This window comes from Mobula birostris, chromosome X (genome assembly GCF_030028105.1).
Source record: "Mobula birostris isolate sMobBir1 chromosome X, sMobBir1.hap1, whole genome shotgun sequence".
Taxonomy (NCBI): Eukaryota; Metazoa; Chordata; class Chondrichthyes; order Myliobatiformes; family Myliobatidae; genus Mobula; species Mobula birostris.
In genome coordinates this window covers 52080533-52108063 of record NC_092402.1, presented here as the reverse complement: position 1 = coordinate 52108063, position 27531 = coordinate 52080533, and the positions used below count along the sequence as shown (strand labels likewise).

Here is a 27531-nt window from a genome sequence, read left to right as displayed (position 1 = left end):
CTGTAACCCCCCCACGCCCCCCCGTCTCCATGATCAATTCCCTCTCCTACACCCTTCCCTGTCTCTGTGACACCTTCCAACTCCTACACCCCTCCCAATCTCTGTAATCCCCTCCCTCCCCTTCTCTGTGACCTCCTTCCTCCACCACACCCCTTCCTGTCTCTGTGAAGCCCTCTTCCCTACACCCCTCCCCGTCTCTGTGACCCCTACATTCCTCCCTGTCTCAGTGACCACCTACATGCACCATACTCCTCCCTGTCTCTGTAATCCTCCTTGAGCCCGGGGATGGGAGGGGCACGTTTACCCTCACTTACTGCAGTTGGCAGGCTCGTCCGAGTGGTCCATGCAGTCATTGTCTCGATCACAGACCCACACCCGTGGGATGCACCTCTTGGTGGTGGCACACTGGAATTGGTTCGGTGCACAGGTCACCTCCGCTGTTTGGAGTGAGGAGAACACATCATCAGGCGTCATTCTTCACACTAATGGCATTGAGGTCAAGAGCTCAGGAGCCTCGATGTAAACGTCCTCAATAGCCAGTCCTTGGCCAACCACACATAATGTTTGACTGCAGACTGATGAAACATTCATGGACTCAGGGTTGTAGACGATAACTTTTACTGATATCTCATATGTGCTTGTTTTCTTACATGTGCTATATATGACTGTTAACACTGTGTTCTCCGATTTGGCTCAGAGGAACACTGTTTCATTTGGCCTTATTCATGGGTATTCATATACTAACCGCACCACGGAAACCATTCTGCCTGGATGCTTTATGTCAACTGCTCTGCCTGTGACCACAACTGCAGGGAGTTGTGGACACAGCTCAGCACATCACGGAAACCAGCCTCCCCTCCATGGACTCTGTCTACACTTCTCACTGCCTCAGTAAAACAGCCAGCATCATTAAAGACCTCACCCACCACCGACATTCTCTCTTCTCCCCTCTCCCATCGGGCAGAAGATACAAAAGTGCCTCACCCGCATGTACCACCAGGCTCAAGGGCAGTTTCTACCCCTGTTTTCAGACTACTGAATGGTCCCCTCATATGATAAGATGGATTCTTGACCTCTTACACCTTGTCGTTTACCCGTACTGCACTTTCTCTGTAAATGCAACACTTTATTCTGCCTTTCACCTGTGTTACCTTGATATGATGAACTGATCCGTATGGATAGCACTTTTATAAATGAATTAGATGAGGAAGTAGAGGAGTGGGTTAGTAAGTTTGCTGATGACACAAAGGTTGGGAAGTTGTGGATAGTGTGGAACGCTGTTGCAGGTTACAACGGGACATTGACAGGATACAGAGATGGGTTGAGAGGTGGTAGATGGAGTTCAATCCAGAAAAATATGAGTGATTCACTTTGGAAAGGAAAACTTGAAGGCAGAGTTCAAGGTTATAGCAGGATTCTGAGCAATGTGTAGGAACAGAGAGATTTCAGCATCCAAATCCATAGATCCCTGCAAGTTGCCACACAAGGTGACAGTGTGATTAAGAAGGCATATGGTGTGTTGGCCTTCATTAGTCGAGGGATTGAGTTCAAGAGCTGTGATGTTGCATTGCAGCTCTATAAAGCTCTGATTGGACCACAATTGGAATATTACATTTAGTTCTGGACACCTTATTATCGGAAGGATGAGGAAGCTTTAGAGAAGGTGTAGAGGAGATTTACCACGATGCTGCCTGGATTATAGACCATGTCTTATGAGTATAATTTGAATGAGCTAGGGTTTTTCTCTTTGGAGAGGAGGATGAGAGGCAACTCGATAGAGGTGTATAAGATTATGAGAGGCATAGAGAGAGTAGACAGCTAGATGCTTTTTCCAGGGATTCAATAGCCAATACCGGAGGGCATCTGTTTAAGGTGAGTTGAGGAAATTTAGGAGAGATACTGCTTTACACAGAGAGTGGTGGGTCAGTGGAATGCCCTGCCAGGCAGATACATTTCAGAGACACTTAGATAGGCGCAAGGATGTAAAAAATATGAAGGGTTATGGGGCGTGAGGGACGGAAAAGTCAGATTGATTGTGGAGCAGGTTAAAAGATTGTCACACCATTGTGAGCTGAAGGGCCCATACTGTTCTATAACAAAGCTTTGTCTGTATCTCAGTCCATGTCACAATAAACTGATTTATCAGTACCTATCTGGCATTTCTTTGCCTTCACTCTGGGTGAGAAAGGTCTCACTCGTACCCACCCCACTGAATAAGGCAGCGTGGAATATGGATTGTGAGGCTCCCTTACCCCTGGCATGCCCAAGACAATGAGATACTCACGGCAGTCTCTCTCGTCCTCGCCGTCCCCACAGTTATCCTGGCCATTGCAGCGGAAGATGGCGGGGATGCAGCGGTTGGCAGTGGAGCACTTGAACTGGCTGGGCAGGCAAACGTGGATCTCTGGGGAAAGAACAGCAAAGGAGGGCTGCAGTGGTACTCCAGAGCTGGAACCCCCACCTTGCACTCACGCAGGAGCATGCGCACACTCAAAGAGACACACACATTCACATACACAGAATAACACGTACAATCACAAAAACATCGGCTTGCACACGCACTCTGTTACGCACGTGTATTCTCTCACATGCTCAGTCACGAACTCTCTCACGAACCCAAATGCCCTGCACAAACTCTTGCACTTAAATGCATACATGAGCACACTGGCCTGAGAGTGCACATGCATAAACACACTTGCACATGAACCTGTGCAAACACAAGTGCACAGTTCTGCACAGACTTGACTGCACGTACGTGGGTGTGTCTATGTATGCACACACACTTGCGTATAGATACGAGCGCACACGTACACACACACACACACACACACACATACTTGCATGTATTACAGGTGCTGGAACTCACCACAGTTGGCCTCATCAGAGCTGTCCTGACAGTCATTGTCACCGTCACAGATGAAGGCTGGGTTGGTGCAGTGACCAGTCCCACACTGAAACTGTCCAGGTCGGCACTTGAACTCAGCTGTTTGGGGAGCAGAAAAAGCAAAGTTTATCCCGTCTGCAGATGGGGTGGTGGGAGGGAGCTTCACTCTGTATCTGCGTGCCTGACAGGATGAAGTGGAGGAAGAAACAGAGGCGATGCAGGAGCCACCCCCACTGACTTCCTTGGAAAGGTACGAGAGTCAGGATGAAGGTTCCATCAGATGTCTACAACGTCAAAGGAGCCTACTAGCTCCTTTAACTTCTTCACTGATGCTGGGTTGCACTAGAGACCAGGGTGGTCCTCCTCCTCGTCAAGGGTACAGTTAAAATACCACCCCCCCCCCAAAAGGATGAAACAGTCTGGTTGATGGAGCTCAGCAGGGTGGGCACCTGATGGAGTCGGCGTGTCTGTAAAGTGCAGCGTTAAGGCATTCTGGACTTTCACAATTTCCGACTGGAAAGTCGGGGCCAGCAGAATCACCACCCCACTGGAGGTGGAATTGAGGATATAGACCCCCTCCCTGTCACTCCAGGAGCCAGCTGGACTCATCTCCCAGGATGGTATGGACTTGGAAGCTCACCGCGTATCTCCCATCCCTGAGGACTAAGGGATAATTGAACCTGCGGAGAGAACCCATGCTGCTATTCACGTCAAGTTGTGCTAAAGTAAGCTTCGTGTCAGGACTACACCTGGCCTCAGCATCAGTACCCTTCATGGTGAGAGTGGAGCCCCCTTTCACCCTACAATCCCCAGAAAGAGGAAGAACATTCTTTGCCCTACAGCTTGAGTGGTGCCAGAGCAACCTTGTGATCCCCTACCCTTCAAAGGAGTGACACTGCATTTTGCCTTGGTGTCCTTCAACAGGTCATCCAGGAAGATCCTAAGTTGACAGTTACCATTCCTGGTCACAGCCCTTCCTCTTCTGCCTGAGGATGGCATGCAGCGACCTTTCCAGCCTTGGCATGCTCTTCCAGCATAGGGAGGCTAGTTTGGGCCTATGCTTTACAAACTCAGAGGTCAAAATAAACCACTGTATCTCCTCGAAAGGCATCAATGGGGAACTATCGGGAGGGGTGAGGATGTCCATTGTCTCATGATCAAAAGAAACCTCTGACTTCTGTCACCCATCACTAAACATGAAGTCCATACCTTCCTCCCCGTGTACCAGCAAACGGCAGTTCACCCATCCCACAATGTGTAGCAGGTACCGTATCCTCATGTGGGCACGTGGCCAAGTGATTAAGGCATTCGACTAGCTACCTGAAGGTCGTGAGTTCGAGCCCCAGCCAAGGCAACACATGTGTCCTTGAGCAAGGCACTTAACCACACAGTGCTCTGCGGGGACCCTGGTGCCAAACTGTATCGGCCCTTGCCCTTCCCTTGGACAACATCGGTGTCGTGGAGAGGGGAGACTTGCAGCATGGGCAACTGCCGGTCTTCCATACAACCTTGCCCAGGCCTGTGCCCTGGAGAGTGAAGACTTTCCAGGCACAAATCCATGGTCTCGCAAGATTAACGGATGCCTTTTTATTTTATACCATATCCTCACCTGCCCACTCCACCACTGTCTCAGTCCAAACTCTAAGAACAGCTGTAGAGGGGCTGTCTCCCAAAATATCTGGGGAAGCAAGGTTCAATAAGGCTGGCATGATGGAAACATCCCTCACCTCAGGAACCAGGCAGGCCTGAGCAGGATCCTGATGACTCGAGCTCTCGGGATTTACATGGAGCCAGATCCTGAGAGGAGGGCTGGTCTTTGCTTCATTGCCCTTTCCTGCAACTCACACCTCTAAGGAGGCACTAACCACTAAGTTCTGGGCAGAGGGGTCCAGGCTGTCTCAGCTGCTACATCATGGGCAATGCCAACTGCAACCGTGGAAGCACAATGTCATTGGAGCTTTTCCCTTCTGCACCCACCGCAGGAGGATTACCAGGGTTGGCGGCTAACCCCCAGAGTGGGTGCTGCTCCCTCCAATGGCTTCCACGTCTACACACTCCTCCCTGCTGGGAAAAAGACACTTTCTCTTCAGGCCAGAGGAGCATATTGACATAGAGACCACCAGTGCACCGGCAGCCTTGGTTTCCATCACCCCATTCACCACCACCCCCCCAAACCCCCATGTGCATCCAGGGGTCTGCCTTCCGAGCATTTACTCTTTTCCCTCGCCTTCCTGCTCGTGGAGTCTCCTCCACATCCCTCCCACGCGCATGCTACACCTAACCTCGTTCCCCCACCTGAACCTCAAGAGAGGTGGGGTGAGAAGAACAAGCGGGGACAGTGTCGCCAGAGGTGGAATCCTTGGGCTGGGGTTTAGGACAGTCCCTCCAAAAGTGTCCCACCTCTCTACATGCATGGTACGGCAGCACTCAGAACTCCAATACATCTGGTAGTTTTCCTCTTTGTACCAGACGGTAAACCAACCTTCAATGTCCTCCTGCTGCGCCAGCTACATTAACAACTGGTGCCAGAGAGAGATTGCAGAGGGTGCTTCTCTTGAATTTATGCCTAATGGTGGTGATGGAGAAGAAGGACCTCATTGGAAATAAAGGGCTTGACATGCCCGAGGACAATCCATTGTGTGGGAGTGGTCACCAGTGCTGCCAGAGGTAGAAGCCTTGGGCTGGGCTTTGGAAAAGTGCCCTACCACTCTATCTCCAAAAAGATATCTGAGGGCCCAGTGCACCAACTGGTCAGTACTCAGGTAGTACACCACCTTCCCAAACTCTTTTTCAGATGCCAGAATACAGTCGCCCCCAAACAAGTCCTCCATGGCCTCTGAACACAGTTCCAGTGTTATTGTAGGACGCAAAATACACTGCACCCTGCATTCGTCTGAAGCAGGGAGTTGTCCAAACCAGCCTGTGGTACTTAAACAGCGGGGTGGAAGAGAAATCTCTGTTGCTGGGGCAGTAGGAAAGCACCCAGCACTCGACACGGTGCCAGAAATTCCAGCGCTAGGAAAGGCTCCTATGGTCTCAAAGAACTCCCAGGCCACAAAAGGTTGGGATGACCAAAATGCTCCTACACCCACACCAACTGAGAAAGGCAACAAGGAAGGGGTGTTGTCCCAATGTTAGCGGGGGATCAACAGTGACTTTCTCCCTTTTTTCGGAGTGAAACAACTTCCTGGTAAATTGCCAGTGACTGCAGCCGGAGGCTATGCAGTTAGCAGTCACCAATAAACGCAGTCCAAATTGGCAGGAAAACTCCCAGAGAAGCCTGCACACTCAAACAGCTGTTCACTCAAATGTTCAAGAGACCCTCCGCACATCCTCCAATCTATCTTTATCCAGCAATTTTCCTCCATTTCTCCCAACTCAATCACAACAGCTCCATTCTGTGTCTGACCCTGGGAGTGTGTGATGGGATGGGGTGGAGGGAGCTTCACCCTGTGTCTAAACCGAGAAGTGTGTGATGGAACGGTGCAGAGGGAACTTCACCCAGTGCCTAAACCCAGGAATGTATCACGAGATGGATTCCTTCGCCAATACTCACGGCAATCTTCTGGCTCATCTGAGCGATCGCCGCAGTCATCCTCTGTGTCGCATTTCCACCAGAAAGGAATACACTTGTCGTTCTTGCACACAAACTGTAGAGGCACCAGCACAAAGGTCAACATGAGCTGTCCAATTACCAAATGGAAACTGTTCCCTCTACAATGATCAAAATTCCAATCTAAGCCAGTCACATTTGCCAGTTTTAGGCCCACATTCCTCTAAATCCACAGACCCCTTGCTTAATGGCATTGTTCCGTGATATAAAAAAAGGTTGAAAACCCCTCAACCATTTTCTCTGGCAGCTCATACCACAGAAGGACCACCATCTGAGAAAAAAAGTTGCATCTCAGGTTCCTATTAAATCTTTCCCCTCTCACCTTAAACCTATGCCCTCTGATTCTTTGGGGAAAAAGACTGCGTCCATTCTAAGATCCTCATGATTTTATAAACTTCTCTAAAGTCACCTATCAGTCACTTAAACTCAAATAAATAAAATGCCAACCTGCCTAATTTCACTCTGTAACTCAGACCCCCAAGTCCTGCAACATCCTTGTAAATCTTCATCTGCACTCTTTCCAGCTGAATAGCCTCTTTCCTGTCGTATTGTGACCAAACTGAATACAATACCCCAAGTATGGTTCCACATAGGTCTGAGGAAGTAGGGTCCCCACGAAACTAGCCTTATTTGCCCATATTTGTCCCATATCCCTCTAAACTTTTCCTACCTGTGTACTCGTCCAAGTGTAGTTTAAATATAGTTAACATACCTGCCTCAACCATTTTCTCTGGCAGCTTGTTCCATGTACAGACCACCCTCTGGATGAAAAAGTTGTCCCTCAGGTTCCTATTAAATCTTTCTTCTCTCATCTTAAACCTGTGCCCTCTAGTTCTCAATTTACCAACCTTGGAAAAAGATAAGTGAATTCACCCCATCTACACCCCTTGCAAGGCACAGAACAAATTCTGTGGGCTACTTTGCCTCACACAGTGTGGTGCTCCCTCCTCCCTACCCTTCCAGCAGTGCTCCCTCCTCACTCTCTCCCTCCCACAGTGCTCCATTTTCACTGCCCCACCAACAGCGCTCCCTTTTCACTGTCCCTCTCTCACCTGACTTGCGGTGCAGTTGGAGAGGCAGGTTTTGCCATCTGCAGCCAGGTAGAAATTGGTGGGACAGGCACACCGATATCCACCGCCTGGGGACAGCAGGCAAAGGTTGCTGCAGCCCCCATTGTCTTTCCTGCAGGGGTGATGGGGAACTGTGGGGGGAAAGAGAGTGAGATGTCAGTACTATGCATATTGTGGTTTTCACTGATAGAAAGTGGGTGGGAGAAAAGGGTGAGAGAGATGCAGGAAGAGAGACAGAGAGAGAGGGAGAGAAAGGGAGAGAGGAGAGAGGTGGAAAGAGTGACATGGGGAGGAGAAAGAGAAGGTGTGGAGAGCAGGGAGTATACAAAGAGGAGTGGGCTGGAGTTGAGGATCGGGGAAAGTGGAAGGGAGGGAGACAGAGATGGAAGAGAAGGAGTGGGAGGGAGAGAGAGAACACCTGTTTCTGTGCTATATGAATAATATCACAGCAGGGTTATGATTACAACGTCATAACACACTGGTTCATCCACAGGCTGGAGTGGTGTGTGCAGTTCTGGTCCCCACAACATTACAGGGAGGGAGTGACAGAGCTGGAGAGGATGCAGAGGGAGATTCACCAGGACCTTGCCCGAGATAGAGTGTGTTAGTCATGAGTAAAGACCAGACAAGCTGGTTCTGCTCCTCCTGAAGGAACAGTGGGGTAAGGAGTGACCTTGTGAAGGTTTGCAAAACCACGAGAAGTGTAGATAAGGTGGACAGTCACAATCTTTTCCCCATAGTTGGGGAATCAAGAACTAGAGGGAACAGGTTAAAGGTGAGGAGACAGATTTAATAAAAATTTGAGGGGCAAACTCTTTACCCAGAATGAGCTGCTGCAGGAAGTGATTAAGGCAGGTACATTAAAAACATTTAACAGATACTTCTACAGGTATATGGATAGGAAAGTTTTAGAGGGATATGGAATAATTGGAGCATCTCGATCACCGTGGGCCAGTTAGACCGAAGGGCCTGTTTCCGTGAGGTCACGATGAATAGGGTCTCAGAGGCCAATGCTGAGGAGTAATCAGCAGTACCTTCGGGCTGTCTGTAGGGATGATAGATGTGAATGTCCATGGGGCGGTGTAGTGTGCTGATCAAAAGCGTCTTGTTGCTCCCCGTGCTCTTGTGGGCGCGGTTGACAGACTTGGTCTCCCAGTCCGTCCAGTAGATGAAGTCCTCGAAGAGGGTCAAGGCGAAGATGTGAGGGATGTCGTGGTCCAGAACTGCCAACGAGAGAGGGAGAAGATAATTAATGTATGCTTGCTCTGGAAGGGTCCATCATTTCAAAGACCATTCAGCCCATGATGTTGTGCTGACATTAGACTAATTTATAATCAATCTAACCCTTCCCTCCTAAATAAACCTCCATTTTTCTCTCATCCATGATCCTATCTAAGAATCAACTACGTTTTCTTCCCAAGAATCTCCCTGACCTCCCTTCCAGCAGCACAGCGCTCCCGCCTCATCACCCCTTTTGTTTTCAAGACAATTCATTTATTTCTATTCCCAGATACAAAAATGTCACACTTCGAATGGTTTGAGGAATCTCATTATTACAACAAAAGAATACAACACAGTAATGCAGAGAAAATGTGGATTACTCAATTTAGTCTCTAGGATGTGTACTCTTAAAAAAATCCTACCTACAACATATTAACATATTCTCTCCACGAAAAGGGAAAAAGGAAGTGTAAACATTAAGTTAGGAACAAGCCCTTACGTTTAAAATCAAATCAAAACTTCCACAAAAGAACCAAAAGATTCCTGTATAACTTCAAAGTATGTAAACTAATTCTAAAGTTTAGCTTTGCCAGTTATCTTCAGTCACTTCTGTCTGGACTCGCTCTCTTCCCCCTTTCTCTCTCTCTCTCCTCCTCCCTCCTCTGTCAGCTGCCTGAGTCTCTGAATCCTGAAACTTGTTCCCCACCCCACTTTTCCCCTCTTCCCCTTTCTCCCCCTCCAGTTCCCCGAGCTCTGGTACTCCTTCCCTACACCTCCTCGCCTCTCTCCCTCCTCCTTCATCAACTGCCTCGTATCCCTGAGCTCAAGAGCGAGATGACCACGCACCTATGTGTCTGTTGGCACCATCGAGGTCCGCAAACTGGATGTAGTCCTCACGTGCATCAGCCCAGTAGATTCGGTCGTTGACGTAGTCGAGTGTGAGGCCGTTGGGCCAGGTGATCTTGGTGTCCACCACCACACTTCTGTTGGAGCCGTCCATGCCAATCCTGCCGATGTGCGGGTGGTCGCCCCAATCTGACCAGTACAGGTAGCTGAGTGGGGAGCAGAGATGGAAGTGACAGCATGTGAGTGTGCTCAGTGGGCAGGGTAAGGGAAACAGAGTGGAGGCGGTGAGGTCCTGATTGCAGGCGGTGTGTGTTTGTGTGTGTGTGTGTCTTCGTTGTCACTGGTGAGGGAGTGGGCAGGCGAGGGTGTGCTTTAAGAGGAAGAGAAGGGAAAATAAAGAGATTGGAAAAAAGGAGAGGGGAATTGAGGGAGGGAGGGAGTGAAGAGGGGTAGATGTAACAGAGGTTGCAAAGAGTAGAGAGGGGAAGTGAGTGAGTGAGTGGGAGGGAAGAGAAAGCAGGGGAATATGAAAGGGAGGGAGTGAAGGAAAAGGTAGGGATGGAAGTAAAGGGAAGAGAAATGGAATGTTGGGGAAGAGAAGAAGCATGAGAGAAGGAGGGAAGAGAGGGTGAGAGAGCAAGGTTGGGGAAATAGGAAACAGGAATTGGGGAGAAAGGGAGAGGAGGGAGGGGAGTAGGGCAGAGGGAGGGGAAATGGGGGGCAGAAGGAACAGGAGAGCGAGGGAATGGGTGAGAGAGGAAACAGTGGAGAGAGGGAACGAGGAGAGAGAGAATGGGGAGACGGTGTGGGTGAGAGAAGGAACAGGGTGAGAGAAACAACAGGGAGAGAGGGAAAGAGGAGAGGGAACGGGGAGATGGAGTGGGTGAGAGAAGGAATGGGGAGAGGAGAAATGTGGAGAGAGGGAACGTGGACAGAAGGAATGAGAGAGAGGAATGTGGGAGAGAAGGAGCAGAGGGAGAGAGGAAGCAGAAACAAGAGTATGCGAGGGAGATGGAGCAAAGAGAGGGAGAGGGAGCTCACCCATTCCTGACGTCAACAGCTAGAGCCCGAGGCTCCCTCAGTCCAGTGTTGACTAGCACAGAGCGGTAGGCTCCATTCAGTTTGGAGAGCTCAATGGTGTCCCTGCCCTTGTCGCACCAGTACAGGTTCTCACCCACCCAGTCCACAGCCAGTCCGTCCGGGTTACTGAGCCCCGTCCTGTGCAGCACCTGGAGGGGAGTACGGGGGGAACAGAAGCACGCATAACAGGTTACCACACATCGCAGGCTTGCCTTAATGCACACAACTGAGACTCAGTGGATGGAACCACTGAGAACCAGTTCGATCCTGACCGCCAATGCTCTGTGCACGCATCACTGTGTGTGTCAATGTGTTACACAGTGTGTTACTCTGTGTGTCACTGTATGTGTGGGTCTGTGTGCACACGTGTGCATTACTCTGTGTGTGCATATGTCTAATCCAAATCATTAGAGTGTGGTGGAGTTGTTGATATCGTTGCGGGTAGTTTTGGCGGCAGGCTGATATCAAGGTGTTGCTGAAGAGGGCTGTGAAATGGCAGATGGCGCTTAACAACAACCTTTCACTCAACATCAGTAAAATTAAAAGAATTGATCATTGACATCAGCAAAGGGAAGGGTGGTGGAGAAAGTCAGCAGCTTTATATCCCTGGGTGTTAACACCTTGATGACCTGTCCTGGGCCTAGCACACAGACACATTCACAAGGAAGGCTTGCCAGCATCTCTATTTTCATAGCAGGTTTAGGAGACTCAGAATATCACCGAAAACTCTTCAAACTTCTACAGAAGTACTGTTGGAAGTGTCCTGACTGTTTGCATCATGGTCTGGTACAGCAATTCAAACACACAGGAATGCAAGAAGTAGTGGAGAGTAGTGGACTCTGCCCTATACATTATGGGCACATCCCTTCCCTCCATCAGTGATGTCTACAGGAGGCAACGTTCATCATCAAAGCCTGAAGTCCCACACCACCAGGTTCAGGAATAGCTACTTTCCTTTAACCATTCGATTCAAAAACCAATCAGCACAACCCTGATCACTAAATAATATAGCAACACTGTGACCACTTTGCACTACCATGGACTTCAGGATTCTGTTTATCTTTTTAATGTTGTTCTTTCTTGTAGAAATTGTGTCTAATTTATATTTTTCTTGTGAATGTTGTGTCTCTGATGATATTGATCGATTAGGCTGATTTGGTAATTGAGGGGATTAACCTATGAGAGAGATTGAGACTCCTGGGTTTGTACTTGCTGGAAGTCAAAACAATGAGAAAGAATCTTAGAGAATCAGAATCAAGTTTATTATCGCTGACATATGTCGTGATTTTTTTTGTTTTTTGCTTCATATAAGATTATTGGAGGGACAGGTAAAATAGAGGCAGGAAAGTTGTTTCCACTGGTGTGTGATACTAGAACAAGGGGACATAGCCTCAAGATCAGGAGGAATCGATTTTGGATGTAGATGAGGAGAAACTGCTTTTCCCAGAGAGTAGTGAATCTGTGGGATTCTCTGCTAGAGAAGTAGGAAAGGGAATTCCATTAAATATATTTAAGACATAATTAGATAGATTTCTGTAGAGCAGAGGAATCAATGGTTGTGGGAAAAGACAAGTAGATATAGCTGAGTCCACAGCCAGATCAGCGGTGACCTTATTGAACGGGCAGAACAAGCCTGACAGGCCAGATGGCCACTTCTGCTCTTGTTTTTATTTATTATGTACCACTTGCCTGCAATGCTGCAACAAGATTTTCACTGCACCTGCACATACATGTACTTATGCCTGTGACAATAAATTCAACTTTGACCTTGGAGGTGGGCTGAGAAATAGCAGATGGAGTTTAATCCAATACACATGGGATTAGAGTGAGATCTTGTCATAGGCTCATTAGAGGTCCACTAATTTTTTGGGACCACTAATGAGGCAACAAGACCTCGCTCTAATCCTTGACAACCTTCCTCGTTGTCCATAACACCACCAGTTTTGTGTCTGTCTTTGCTCAGGCTCCCAGGGAGGTTGGGGATTGGGTGGGGAGAGGGACATCAGTCACTCACCTCCACATTGCTGCCATTCAGATGCATCCTGCGGATCATGCTGCCTTGTGTGGTGACATCTGTCCAGTACACGTGCTGCTCCCTGTAATTGAAGTCCAAAGCCACTGCGTTGTTGAGGCCCTAGGACAGAACACATAAAATCAGCATTATGGCATTATGTGATCTGCAGAAGTAAAAGGAAATGGGGAACAGGCGCAAAAGACCGCTGTGGCTGGACCAACCACGTGGCTAAATATACACGAGTCGGGCTTTTCAAACAAACCAGGGTTTCCTCTGGAACTGCAAAGACTAAGGGGAGAGTCATAGAACACTACAGCACAGAATCACGCCTTTCAGTTCATCTAGTCCATGCCAGTCTGGTCTTCTGCTCAGTCCTGAGCACCTGAGCACCTGAGCACCTGCACCTGGACCATAGCCCTTTAAACCCCATCATTCTATGTATCAATCCAAACTCCACTTAAATGCTACACTTGAAGCTGCATTCACCACTTCTGCTGGCAGCTCATTCCACACTCACCACCCTCTGAGTGAAGAAATTCCCTCTCATGTTTCATTTAAACATTTCACCTTTCACCCTTAACCTAAGATCGATGTATCCCTCATAATCTTGTATACCTCTATTAAATCTCCTCTCATTCTATGCTCCAGTGAACAAAGAGTCTAAATCTATTCAACCTTTCCCTGTATCTCAGGTCTACAAGCCAAGTCTCAGGAAGATCCTTGTAGATTTTCTCTGCACTCTTTCAAACTAAACTTCTATCAATTTATAAGTTTAAGAAAGTAATGATCTTATAAACCAAGAACAGAGGTAGTGGGTGCGGGCAAGGGAAGACAGAGTAGCCAGCCTGTATCTTTGTCCTCAAGGTTGAAACATCTAATACTAGAGGAAACAGTCTGGTCTGACCCAGGGATAGGAAGATATGAACTCTACACGGTGCTTCCAATGTGGGTCTGACCCAGGGATAGGGAGACGGGAACTGTGCACGGTGCTCCCGGTGTGGGCCTGACCCAGGGATAGGGAGACGGGAACTGTGCACGGTGCTCCCGGTGTGGGTCTGACCCAGGGATAGGAAGGTATGAACTCTACACGGTGCTTCCACTGTGGGTCTGACCCAGGGATAGGGAGACGGGAACTGTGCATGGTGCACCCGGTGTGGGTCTGACCCAGGGATAGGGAGACGGGTACTGTGCACGGTGCTTCCAAAGCGGGTCTGACCCAGGGATAGGGAGGTGGGAACTGTGCACGGTGCTTCCAATGTGGGTCTGACCCAGGGATAGGGAGACAGAAACTGTACACGGTGTCCCAGTGTGGGTCTGACCAAGGGATAGGGAGATGGGAACTGTGCACGGTGCTTCCAATGTGGGTCTGACCCAGGGATAGGGAGTTGGGAACTGTGCACCGTAATCCCAGTGTGAGTCTGATCCAGGGACAGGAAGACGGGAACTGTGCACGGTGCTCCCGGTGTGGGTCTGACCCAGGGATAGGGAGACGGGAACTGTGCACGGTGCTTCCAAAGCGGGTCTGACCCAGGGATAGGAAGGTATGAACTCTACACGGTGCTTCCACTGTGGGTCTGACCCAGGGATAGGGAGACGGGAACTGTGCATGGTGCACCCGGTGTGGGTCTGACCCAGGGATAGGGAGACGGGTACTGTGCACGGTGCTTCCAAAGCGGGTCTGACCCAGGGATAGGGAGGTGGGAACTGTGCACGGTGCTTCCAATGTGGGTCTGACCCAGGGATAGGGAGACAGAAACTGTACACGGTGTCCCAGTGTGGGTCTGACCAAGGGATAGGGAGATGGGAACTGTGCACGGTGCTTCCAATGTGGGTCTGACCCAGGGATAGGGAGTTGGGAACTGTGCACCGTAATCCCAGTGTGAGTCTGATCCAGGGACAGGAAGACGGGAACTGTGCACGGTGCTCCCGGTGTGGGTCTGACCCAGGGACAGGGAGATGAGGACTGTGCACGGTGCTCCCATTGTGGGTCTGACTCAGGGACAGGGAGATGGGAACTGTGCACGGTGCTCCCGGTGTGGGTCTGACCCAGGGATAGGGAGATGGGACTGTACACGGTTCTCCTGGTGTGGGTCTGACCCAGGGATAGGGAGACAGGAACTGTGCATGGTGCTCCCGGTGTGGGTCTTACCCAGGGATAGGGAGATGGGAACTGTGCACGGTGCTCCCGGTGTGGGTCTGACCCAGGGATAGGGAGATGGAACTGTACACGGTTCTCCTGGTGTGGGTCTGAGCTAGGGACAGGGAGACAGGAACTGTGCATGGTGCTTCCAATGTGGGTCTGACCCAGGGATAGGGAGACGAGAACTGTGCACGGTGCTTCCAATGTGGGTCTGACCCAGGGATAGGGAGTTGGGAACTGTGCACCGTAAACCCAGTGTGAGTCTGATCCAGGGACAGGAAGATGGGAACTGTGCACGGTGCTCCCGGTGTGGGTCTGACCCAGGGACAGGGAGATGGGAACCGTGCACGGTGCTTCCAATGTGGGTCTGACCCAGGGATAGGGAGTTGGGAACTGTGCACCGTAATCCCAGTGTGAGTCTGATCCAGGGACAGGAAGACGGGAACTGTGCCTGGTGCTCCCGGTGTGGGTCTGACCCAGGGACAGGGAGATGGCAACTGTGCACGGTGCTCCCGCTGTGGGTCTGACCCAGGGATAGGGAGATGGGACTGTACATGGTTGTCCTGGTGTGGGTCTGACCCAGGGATAGGGAGACAGGAACTGCGCATGGTGCTCCCGGAGTGGGTCTTACCCAGAGATAGGGAGATGGGAACTGTGCACGGTGCTTCCAATGTGGGTCTGACCCAGGGACAGGGAGATGGGAACCGTGCACGGTGCTTCCAATGTGGGTCTGACCCAGGGATAGGGAGTTGGGAACTGGGCACCGTAATCCCAGTGTGAGTCTGATCCAGGGACAGGAAGACGGGAACTGTGCCCGGTGCTCCCGGTGTGGGTCTGACCCAGGGACAGGGAGATGGGACTGTACATGGTTCTCCTGGTGTGGGTCTGACCCAGGGATAGGGAGACAGGAACTGCTCATGGTGCTCCCGGAGTGGGTCTTACCCAGGGATAGGGAGATGGGAACTGTACACGGTGCTCCCAGTGTGGGTTTGACCCAGGGATAGGGAGGGAGTCTCTGTGCAGGGCTGAGAAGAGAGCTGTCTCACCTGTTTAAGCAGAGAATAGTTTGAACCATCCAGGTTAAGCTTGCGTAAGTAATACCGATTTGCAAATATCAGGAAGGCTTCATCGTCTGCGGACAAGAAGGGAAACAGCACAACTAAATAGCGCAACATTTTTTGTCCAGTCAGAGGGTGACACGTGGCAACAGACAGAAGGAGAGGGAGATGGGAAGGTGTTGGGAGGGTGATCCCAGACCTCAATGACCCAGGCAGCTGAAGGAGAAGGAATAGGGAGAGAGAAAGGGGTGGGGGGGAGGGGAAGGAAGGGGGAGGGGGAGAGGGAGGGAGGGGAGGCTGGGGAGAGGGAGAGGGAGAGATAGAGGGGTGGGAGTAAACAGAGAGGAAAAGTGGGGGGGGGAGAAAGAATGGGAAGGGGAAGGAGGAAGTGGGGTGGGGGAGGAAGAGAGGGGAAGGGGGAGGAGTGAGAAATGGAGAAAGGGAGAGAGGGAGAGAGATATATGGATGATTGCTGGGTTGTTACCTGAATTGGCCTTGCAACCAGTGGGGTCCAGGGTCTGCTGGGTGTACCCCTCTGCACAGGCACAGCGGTAGCTACCATATGAGTTGAAGCAATATTGGCTGCAGGGGTAAGTGGTGGAGCACTCATCCAGGTCCACGCAGGTTTTCCCGTCATCCTTCAGTCTGAACCCTGGCCGACACCTGCACTGGAAAGGCATCAAGGTTTACGTCAGCACCAAGCTTACACGCACAGAAATAGGTGCGTACAGGGGCAATGGAAAGCACTTACTTGCAGTGATCAAAATATTCACAGTGATCAAACAAACCTCTATCAGGTCTCCCCTGAGCCCCTGCCACTCCAGAGAAAACAACCCAAGTTTGTCCAACCTCTCCTTGTAGCCATGCCTTCTAAACCAGGCAGCATCCTGGTGAACCTCTTCAACACCCTCACCAAAACCCCCACTCCCTTCCTGTAATGGGGTGACCAGAATTGTACTCCAAGTGCAGTCTGAACAAAGTTTTATACAGCTGTAACGTGACTTCCTGACTGATGAAGGTAAGCATGCCGTACACCTTATCATCCCATCTGGTTGTGGCCACTTCCCAGGAGTTGTGGACTTCATCCCAAGATTCCGCTATATGTTAAGGGTCTTGCCATTAACTATGTACTCTCCTCTTACTGCTGACCTTTCAAGGTGTAGCAACTGACACTTGAGGTGAAACATTTCTCTCTAGCGAGCAGTTGGGTTAGGACTGCACTTAAGTGGAGGGTCAAAGTGCAGATTATTGTCACATGCACAAGTCCATGTGTGCATGGATTCAGAAGCATCACAGGCATATAGTAGAACTCTTTTTGGTAGCTTTCATACTTAATTCTGCCTTCTGTTATTGTTCTACCTCAATGCACTGTACAATGATTTGATCTGTATGAACATCATGGAAGACAAGCTTTTCACTGTGACATTTACATGTGACAATAATAAATCAATACCAGAAACATAAGAAAAACATAAATTAAACATATTGTCTATCATACAAAAACAAAACTCTAAGCAGTGGAAAGTGTTTCTAATGTTGATCTACTGTATGAGAGGAGCTCATCATGGAGCGTCATCGAACTTAAAACAGCACTGTGCAAAGGCCATTCAGCTGACGACGTTGTGCCAACTGTGATGCCAATTTATACTAAAAGCCCTCCTCCTGTGTATCATCTACAGTACATCCCTCCATTCCATTCATATATCAAACAGCCTCATAAATTCCACCACACAGCCTGATTCAACTACTACCCTGGCAACCCATCCAGGTACCTATCACTCTCAACTTAAAAAAAACTTGCCCCTCATATTGCCTTTAAACTTCCTCCTCTAGCCTTAAAAGCATGTCCTCTGATATTTAATACTTCTATTCTGGGGAAAACTTTCTATCTATGCTATTAATGGCTCTCATAATTTTATAAACCTCAATCAGGTCAGGTTCCTATTAAATTTCTTGGGAGAAAGACAGAGGAATCACTCTATTGATGCCCCTCGTGATTTTATACATCTCTATAAGGTCACCCCTCAGTTTCCTACACTCCAAAGTCCCGACCTTTCTGACCTCTCTCCCTTGAGTCCCAGCAACAAAAGACCAACTTGCAGAAGCACAAGCACTCAGCATCAGGCACACCACATTCACAAGAGAAACACAAATGAGATGTTAATCATCCGTGTAATTTTTAAACATAAATTTTACAAGAAAAAACATAAAATGAAATGCTTTAAGATAGAACATGGAAGAGCACTCCAACCTCGTCAATATCCCTCCCAACCTCAACATGCCTCCCTCTTCACTGCTCCTCCCTAACTGATACTACTCCCCCCTCACCCAGTACTCCTTTCTTGGGGCTCCTCCCTTCTCCTTGCCAACCCTCCCTCATCAAACCACCATCTTCCTCGCTGTCTGGTCATCATACCATCCATGTGCCCCTACCTCCTCTTTACCCTTCATACGGTACTCCTTCCTCTGCATTTCATCCTCGCCTCCCTTCTCCCTCTCAGTGCTAGTGAGGCCCCATTCCTCAACTCCCATTCCTTCTCCTCATCACCCCACCTTCCTCATTGCCCATACATGGTGCCCTTCCCAGGCCCCTTCCTCCTTAGCACCCCTCCAATGGCACACCCTCCACAGCAGCCTTTGCTGCCCCCTCCTCACCCTCATCATCCCTCCGCGACTTCCCCCATCGCCCCACCTCCCTCAATGCCTGTACACAGCACCCTTTGTGCGCCCCTCCTGCACTTACTTTGAACCCAATCTTCAAGTCCTCGCACTCCTGGGAGCAGCCACTCAATTCCCTGTTCAGACACTCGTCAATGAAGCAGTTCAGTTCATCAGAGCCGTCGCCACAGTCATTGCTGCCATCACACAGGTAGGTCTCATTGACGCAGATCCCGTTGTTGCATAGGAAGAACGACTCGTTGCATTTCTTCTCTGCAGGAAGAGGGCGGGATGGTGAGGCAACTAGTAACTGGTGCGAGGGAGCCATAGTCACAGCATAGCACAACATGGACACCAGCATTCCATCCATTAACTGTCCATACTTCTCAGTAAAGCAGCCAGCAGGATCAAAGACCCCACCCACCCCGGACTTCCTGTCTTCTCTCCCTCCCATTAGGCAGAAGATAAAAAAGCCTGAAAACACATACCATCAGGCCCAAGGACAACTTCACTGATATCAGACCATTAAATGGTCCCCTAGAACGAAATGATAGACTGCTGAGCTCACAATCTAACTCATTGTCTGTCTGTGCTTTCTCTGTAACTGTGACACTTTATTCTGCATTTTGTTACTGCTTTTCCCTTGTTCTACCTCAAAGTACTGATGTGATGAAATGTTCTGAATGGATGGCATGTGAAGCAAATGTTTCACCATACCTTGGTACATTTGACAGTAATAAACCAATCTGCCAATTTCGCCACTTATCTGCATTACAAGATCAACAACACCTTTTATCTCTCCCTTCTATTGGGACAGTTAATAAAAATTCTAGAAGCTTTCAATGGTGCATCTATAAAAATTGGTGAGGTCAATGGGGATATGCCAAATTTCCTTAGCCTCCTAAGGAACAGACACGCTGAGGTGCTTTCATGGTTATGACACCTCTGAGTGGATAAACTTACTCTTTTCAACTTCCCTCCTCTATACCTTCAACTTACACAATTTTGTTGCTGATATACCTACTATACAGAAAAAAAGATTCTAGCCACCTATCCTATCTATGCCTCTTATAATGAGATATCCCCATTAAGAGAAGGATGTAGAGGCTTTGGAGAAGGTGCAGAGGAGGTTCACCAGGATGCTGCCTGGATTAGAGGGTGTGAACTATAAGGAGAGGGTGGACAAAATTGGGTTGTTTTCTCTGGAGCGGTGAAAGCTGAGTAGAGACCTGATAGAGGTTTATAAGATTATGAGAGGTGAAGATAAACATCCGGTATCTATTTCCCCAGAGTTGAAATGTCTAATACCAGAGGGCATGCATTAAAGGTGAGAGAAGGTAAGTTTAAAGGAGATGTTTGGGGTGAATTATTTTACAGAGAGAGGTGGCTGCCTGGAATATGCTGCCAGGGATGGTGGTGGAAGCAGGTACAATAGAAGGGTTTAAGAAGCTGTTAGACACATAAATGAACAGAGAATGGAAGGATGTTAACATGATGTAAGCAGAAAGGATTAAGCTTAGTTAGATGTTCAATCACTCATTTAATTAGTTCACCACACACATGAAGAGCTGAAGTGTTTGTTCCTTTGTTCTTCTCTATTTCCCTCCACAGATGCTGCCTAACCCGCTGAGGTCCCCTAACAGCTTACTTAACTTCTGCAACAGACAGTGAACAGAAAAACAAGGCTCACTGGGAAGGCTCCCACACACAAGCAGACAAAGAGGAACTTAACACGTACCAGAACCTGTGCAATGTGGGTTCCTGGGCGCCTCATCTGACAGATCGTGGCAGTCGAATTCCCCATCGCACTCCCAGTGACTATTGATGAGGCACCGGCCGTTGGCACACCTGAACTCAGTGGGGCCACAAGTCTGATACTCTGTAAAAGGAGGGAAGACTTCGCTCAGCTCAGCTAGGAAAGGAGTAACTTCCAGAGCTATGGGACCTGGGCAGCTGAAGTAGAAGAGGGAGAGATGTGGGGAGGTGTACAGGCACCAGAGAAAGGGAATGGCATCAGGTACAGAGGTGATCACAATGACAGGGAGGGTGTATAAGGTCCAGTGGAGGTCACAGAGATGGGGAGGAGTGAAGGGGAAGGAGGGGACACAGAGATGGGGAGGAGTGTAGTGGAGAGAGGGAGTCAGAGTCGGGGAGAGGTGTGGAGGCAAGAGGGATGGAAAAAACTCACCACACTCAGGAGACTCGTCTGAGCCGTCGCCACAGTCATTGTCATGGTCACAGACAAAATGTTGGGGTATGCAGTGCCTGTTCTGACACATAAACTCTCCCTTATCACACGTGTTGTTGTAGACTGCAGGGAAGAGTAAAAGCTAAAGCCCATCCTCATTCATTCCCAACACAACGCCCCTCCCAGAGCATGACACTCCCTCCTCACCACCCCTCCCTCAGCATGACACTCCCTCACCACCCCTCCCTCAGCATGACGCTCCCTCACCACCCCTCCCTCAGCGTGACGCTCCCTCACCATCCCTCCCTCAGCGTGACGCTCCCTCCTCACCACCCCTCCCACAGAACACTCCTTCCTCACTGCCCCTCCCGCAGCGTGATGCTCCCTCCTCACCGCCCCTCCCACAGCGTGACACTCCCTCACCGCCCCTCCCACAGCGTGACACTCCCTCCTCACCACCCCTCCCTCAGCATGATGCTCCCTCCTCACCACCCCTCCCTCAGCGTGATGCTCCCTCCTCACCACCCCTCCCACAGAACACTCCCTCCTCACTGCCCCTCCCACAGCGTGATGCTCCCTCCTCACCTCCCCTCCCTCAGCGTGACACTCCCTCCTCACCGCCCATCCCTCAGCGTGACACTCCCTCACCACCCCTCCCACAGCGTGATGCTCCCTCCTCACCGCCCCTCCCACAGCCTGGCGCTCCCTCCTCACCGCCCCTCCCACAGCCTGGCGCTCCCTCCTCACCGCCCCTCCCACAGCCTGGCGCTCCCTCCTCACCGCCCCTCCCCATTCACTGATGGATCCCTCCCATTGCAATACACACCACAGCCAGCCGCCACACTCTCATCTGCACCATCCGGACAGTCCTTGTCCCCATCACATTTCCAAGCAGCTGGAACACACATGTGGGATCCCAAGCATTTCATCGAATCCGGTCCACACGTGGCTGTCGCTACAGGGGATACCAAGATAGGGACGTTAACAACCAAAGAGTAGTGGACTCTGCCCAATACATCATGGGGACATCCTTCCCCACCATCGGTAGTATCTACAGGTGTCACTCCTTCCTTTCAACCATTCGGTTTCTGAACCAACCAGCACAACCTTAAACCCTGCCTTGACAATGAAACACAACAAGCCACAGGTCACAGACCACCTCTTGCACTAACCAGCCAGTTGTCTCTGATAGTGGGTCTGATGTCCTGTTTCACATTTTTTTTCACTTTATAGAATTTATGTTTAATTTTAGTTTTGTGTGTTGCCTGTTTCAACTTGCCTATGATGCTGCTGCAAGTTTGTCACTGTAAGTGAGCATAGAGTCAAAGAGCAAGGAAATGTGCCTTTCAGTCCAACTAGTTAGATTCCCACCTAAACTCGTCCCATTTGCCTGCGTTTGGTCCATATCTCTCCCCCCACTCCCCAAACCTTTCCCATCCATGTCCATGCCCAATTGCCTTTTAAATGTTAATGTACCTGCCTCAACCACTTCCTCTGGCAGCTCGTTCCATTTTCCCACCACCCTCTCGGTGAAGAAGTTGCTCCTCATAATCTTATACACCTCTATAAGGTCATCTTCCAGTCTCCTACACGCCAAGGAATAAAGTCACAACCTGCTCATTCTCTTTCTACATAACTCATTCCAACAGTCCACACAACATCCAAATCTAAATCTCCTTTGCACCCTTTCCAGATGAATTGCATCTTTTCTATAGCAGGGCAACCAAAACTGAACACAATATTTCAAGTGCGACCTCACCGTCTTGTAAAACTGCAACACAGCATCCCAACTTCAATGCCCTGACCGATGAAGGTCAGCATACCAAACACCTTCTTTACCACTCTACCTATGACACCACTTTGAATGAACAATACACTTGTACTCCTTGGTCCTCTGTTCCATCACGTTCCCCGGTGCCCCACCGTTCATAGTCTAAGTCCTACTTTGTGTTTTTTTTTCCAAAATGCATCACCTGACACCTATCTACTAACTGTTCCTTCACCATTTAAATCCCAGACGGGACAGTACGGAAGGTGGAGGAGAATGGAGAGTGGCAAATGAAAAACCGTGGGAGATGACTCTCTCAGAAGGTCATGTGTATACTCACCACAACGTTCATCTTCATCTGAACCATCGCCACAATCATTTGCCCCGTCACAGACCCACCGGCTGGTGATGCACCGGTGATTATTGCATTCAAATTCAGAATAGCGGCAGAACTTATCTGCAGAAGAGAAGGAGATGTTCCTTATACCCTGCACCCACATATAGCACAACCCTAATCACCCTCTCAGTACATCGACACTTTGTACGACAATGGTCTTTGTTTCTTTTTCTGTTTCTTGAGCCCAGCACAGAGATGCAGTCACAAAGAAGGCATCCCAGGAGGTTAAGGAAGTTTGGCTTGTCACCAAACACTTCAACAAACCGCCATAGATGTACTGTTGGAAATGTACTGAGTGGTTGCATCACGGGCTAGTATGGCAATTTGAATGTGTAGGAACGTGATAAACTACAGAGTAGTGGACTCTACCCAATACATTACCGGAATATCCCTTCCCACCATCCGTACTGTTTACAGGAGATGCTGACTCAAGAAGGCAATGTCCATCGTCAAAGATCCTCAACATCCCATCGGACAGGAGATACAGAAGCCTGAAGTCCCACACCACCAGGTTCAGGAACAGCTATTTCTCTTCAATCACTTGGTTCCTGAACCAACCAACACAACCCTGATCACCACCTCAGTACAGCAACACTGTGATCTCAATGGACTTTATCTTCTTTCTGTTCTAATTATGTTCTTTCTTCAAAGCCTCTTCTCCCTCAGCAGGAAAAACAAACTTGTCATCTCCCTGCCAACCCTGAAACAATTGTTATCAATGCACCACACAATGTGTCCTGTCTGGATGCATCAGGGTTTGGTACGGCAACTGCTCTGTCGGTGTCCGCAGGAAACTGCAGAGTGTTGTGGACACAACTCAGCACATCACAAAAACCACAGAAAACAACCTCTCCTCCACGGACTCTGTCTACACTTCTCACTGCCTCAGTGAAACAGTCAGAATAATCAAAGACTCCACCCAGCCTGGACATCCTCTCTTCTCCCCCCTCCCATCAGGCAGAAGATACAAAAGTCTGAAAGCACGTTCCACCAAGGTCAAGGACAGCTTCTACCCCACTGTTATCAGACTATTGAACGGTTCTCTGGTACAATAACCCTTGATCTTACAATCTACCTTGTTATGACCTTGCACCTTATTGTCCACCTGTACTGCACTTTCTCTGTAGCTGTGACACTTTCTGCTGCATTCTGTTATTGCCTACCTTGTTCTACTTCAATACCAATGATCTGATCCGTATGGACAGCATGTAAGACAAGCTTTTCACTGTATCTCATATGGATGGCAGTAATCAACCAAGTTACGAATTTACCCGATGAACCTTTCCCATCCATCCAAGTTCTTGCTTGAGGACCTTTGAAATGAAACCCCACAACCGCCCCTTGTACGGCAGATAGATCATCTGGGGATCCCAAGAGGTGGAGGGAGGGCTGACACAACTTCAATCATCAATGGACCTGAGGAGTCAAGGAGATTCTACCCGCTGGGCACTCACACCACTTCCTCTGCAAACTGACAAGGAGGAAGGAGGGTCCGGGACGTGTACAGAAGCCAGGAGGGAGGCAGGAACAGACAGCAGGTGGACACTTACTGCAGTGGGTCTCGTCTTCTCCCTTCTCGCAGTCCTGCTCCATGTCACAGACCCAGCTGGAGGGAATGCAGCGGCCACTCTGGCAAGGGAAGTAATTGGTGTTGCACTTGGAAGTCCGCGGGTCTGCAAGCGGGTAAATAGCAGCACGTTAATCTCACAGAAACCCCCAGCTCAAAAACAGGGAAACAGGCCCTTTGGCCTAATTTGTCTATACAAGTTTCTATCCAAGCCAGTCCCATTAGGCTATATCCCTCTAAGTTCCCCAATCTTGTACCTGTCCAATTGCCTTTTACGTGTACCTGCCTCAACCACTTCCTCTGGCAACAGGTTCCATATACAGACCACCCTTTGGGTGAAAAAGTTGCCCCTCTGGTCCCTATTACATCTTTCCCCTCTCAACCCCTGCCCTCTGGTTCATGATTCCCCAACCCCGGGGGTAAACAACTATGTGCCTTGACTCTATCTGAGCCCCTCATGGTTTGTACACCTCTATAAGGTCAACCCTCAATCTCCTGTGATCCAATGAATGAAGTCCCAACTTGCCCAACCTCTCGAGTCTCAGCAACATCGTCGTAAATCTGCTCTGCACCCTTTCCAGCACAACGGCATCTCTTCCTACAGCAGGGCGACCAGACCTGAACACAACACTCTGAGTGCAGTCTCATTAACAACTGCAACATAACCTCCCAATTTCTATACTCAGTGCCCTGACTGATGAAGACCAGCATGCCAAGAGTCTTCTACACCAGCCCTGTATACCTGCACAAGATGCTGGTGAGACCACTTCCGGAGTATTGTGTACACTATTATAGGCAAGATATCATTCAGACGGGAAGAGTAGAGCTCGCCAGAATGTTGCCAGGACCTGAGGGCCCCAGTTATGGCGTGAGGAAGGGTAGGTTGGGACTATATTCCTTAGAGCCTAAGAGACAGGGCTAGATTGAATGGAGGTGTATGATATCATGATAGACACAGTCTTTTCCCAGGGTTGGGGAATCAAGAACATGAGGGCATAGGTTTAAGCGGGAGGGGGGAGATTTAATAGGAACCTGAGAGACAACGTTCACAATTTCCTGCACCATTTAAACCCTCTGGGAACCCATTTCTTCCTCCCTTTAAACCCACTGGGGCCTAGTTTCCCATTCCCACCGAAGTTCTGTTTCCTGCTCTTTTTAAACCCACCAGATCTCACTTCCCGTATCCTTTAAACCTTCTGGCGTCCCATTTCCGACACCCTTTAAACCCTCCGAGGTCCCCATTTCCTGCTCCCTTTAAATGCTCCAGACCTCACTTCCCGCACCCTTTAAACCCACCAGACCTCACTTCCCGCTCCCTTTAAACCCACCAGACCTCACTTCCCAATCCCTTTAAACCCTCTGGACCTCACTTCCTGCTCCCTTTAAACCCTGGAGGGTCCCTGTTTCCCGCTCCCTTTAAATCCACTGGACCTTACTTCTCACTCCCTTTAAATCCACTGGACCTCACTTCCCGCTACCTTTAAACCTTCCAGGGTCCCATTTCCTGCTCCCTTTAAACCCTCTGGGGTCCCATTTCCCGCTCCCTTTAAACCCTGCAGGATCCCTGTTTCCCACTTCCTTTAAACCCTCTGGACCTCACTTCCCGCTCCCTTTGAACCCACCGGACTTCACTTCCTGCTCCCGTTAAAACCTCTGGACCTCACTTCCCAATCCCTTTAAACCCTCTGGACCTCACTTCCTGCTCCCTTTAAACCCTGGAGGGTCCCTGTTTCCCGCTCCCTTTAAATCCTGGAGGGTCCCTGTTTCCTGCTCCCTTTAAATCCACTGGACCTTACTTCTCACTCCCTTTAAATCCACTGGACCTCACTTCCTGCTCCCTTTAAACCCTCTGGGGTCCCATTTCCCACTCCCTTTAAACCCTGCAGGATCCCTGTTTCCCACTTCCTTTAAACCCACCGGACCTCACTTCCCAATTCCTTTAAACCCTGCAGGGTCCCTGTTACCCACTCCTTTTAAACCCACCACCTCACTTCCTGCACCATTTAAACCCTCTGGGGTCCCATTTCCCACTCCCTTTAAACACTGTAGGGTCCCTGTTTCCTGCTCCCTTTAAATCCTGCAGGGTCCCTGTTTCCGGCTCCCGTTAAACCCTGCAGGGTCCCTGTTTCCCGCTCCTTTTAAACCCACTGGACCTTACTTCCTTCACCGTTTAAAACCCTCTGGGGTCTCACTTCTAGCTGCCTTTCAACCCTGCAGGGTCCCTGTTTCCCGCTGCCATTAAACCCACTGGGGATCCATTTCCTGTTGTATTTGATTTCACAGGGGTAACGTTTCCTGCTCCACTAAGGCTCAGAAGGGGCCTCGGTGGCTGTACTCTCTCTAGCAGCCTCGAGGCAGTATAAAGGGAAAGTATCTCACACCCACCTTCAAGAGGGGTGTGCCAAGGAAAAGGAGTTGGTACTGCTCTGACCAGGCAGCAAAGAACACGGAGATACAAGCTGCTCACCTGGGCAGTTTTGCTCATCTGAGTAATCCCCACAGTCGTTCGAGCCGTCACATTTCCAAGAGGGCAGGTAGCAGAGGGTGGTGGCTGGGCACTTGATGAATGAGTCAGCCTTCACCCCAAGCTTGAAGTAGTGAACACAGTCTGTGACTGTCGCTGAGAAGGAAATGAGAGGAAGGTGGGGAGGGATGAGCGGAGAAAGGGATGTGGGAGATTGTTGAGGGAGAGGGAGGGAACACAAGTTTGATGTTTAAAAGTTTCTGCATTACATTAAGAAAAGTAACCTTTCATGCATATGCATATACACACACACTATTTAACATTCACAATTATAGGAAAGGACCCTTCAGACCAACCAGAATCTACTAGCCCAGCTGTCTAAAGTTCTCAGCCAGCCCCTTTTGTTCCCTCTCCTTTCCTCACTGGTCCATACTCCTTCTCAAACCCCAGCAGGGAAACTGGAGAGGGTGAAGAAGAGGCTTATGGGTGCTACCTGGATTGGAGGGCATGAGCTATAAGCAGAGGTTGGATGAACTTGGGTTGTTTTCTCTGGAGCAGCAAAG

General features: G+C 49.6%; 1 protein-coding gene across 1 annotated transcript in view; it reads right to left on the bottom strand.

The window, feature by feature from the left end:
• The window catches only part of LOC140191511 (low-density lipoprotein receptor-related protein 1-like), a 293778-nt gene that overhangs the window by 60082 nt on the left and 206165 nt on the right, over positions 1-27531 (bottom strand). Inside the window, exons 50-67 of the mRNA XM_072248962.1 lie at positions 26972-27124; positions 24488-24610; positions 22881-22997; positions 21599-21727; positions 20773-20895; positions 20323-20463; positions 18670-18857; positions 16411-16594; positions 15915-16000; positions 12729-12848; positions 10676-10863; positions 9635-9840; positions 8602-8790; positions 7550-7698; positions 6441-6534; positions 2867-2983; positions 2285-2404; positions 315-437 (exon numbers count right to left, since the gene is read on the bottom strand). Coding sequence (XP_072105063.1) covers positions 315-437; positions 2285-2404; positions 2867-2983; positions 6441-6534; positions 7550-7698; positions 8602-8790; positions 9635-9840; positions 10676-10863; positions 12729-12848; positions 15915-16000; positions 16411-16594; positions 18670-18857; positions 20323-20463; positions 20773-20895; positions 21599-21727; positions 22881-22997; positions 24488-24610; positions 26972-27124 — 2550 coding nt within the window. The remainder of the gene's footprint in view (positions 1-314; positions 438-2284; positions 2405-2866; positions 2984-6440; positions 6535-7549; positions 7699-8601; positions 8791-9634; positions 9841-10675; positions 10864-12728; positions 12849-15914; positions 16001-16410; positions 16595-18669; positions 18858-20322; positions 20464-20772; positions 20896-21598; positions 21728-22880; positions 22998-24487; positions 24611-26971; positions 27125-27531) is intronic.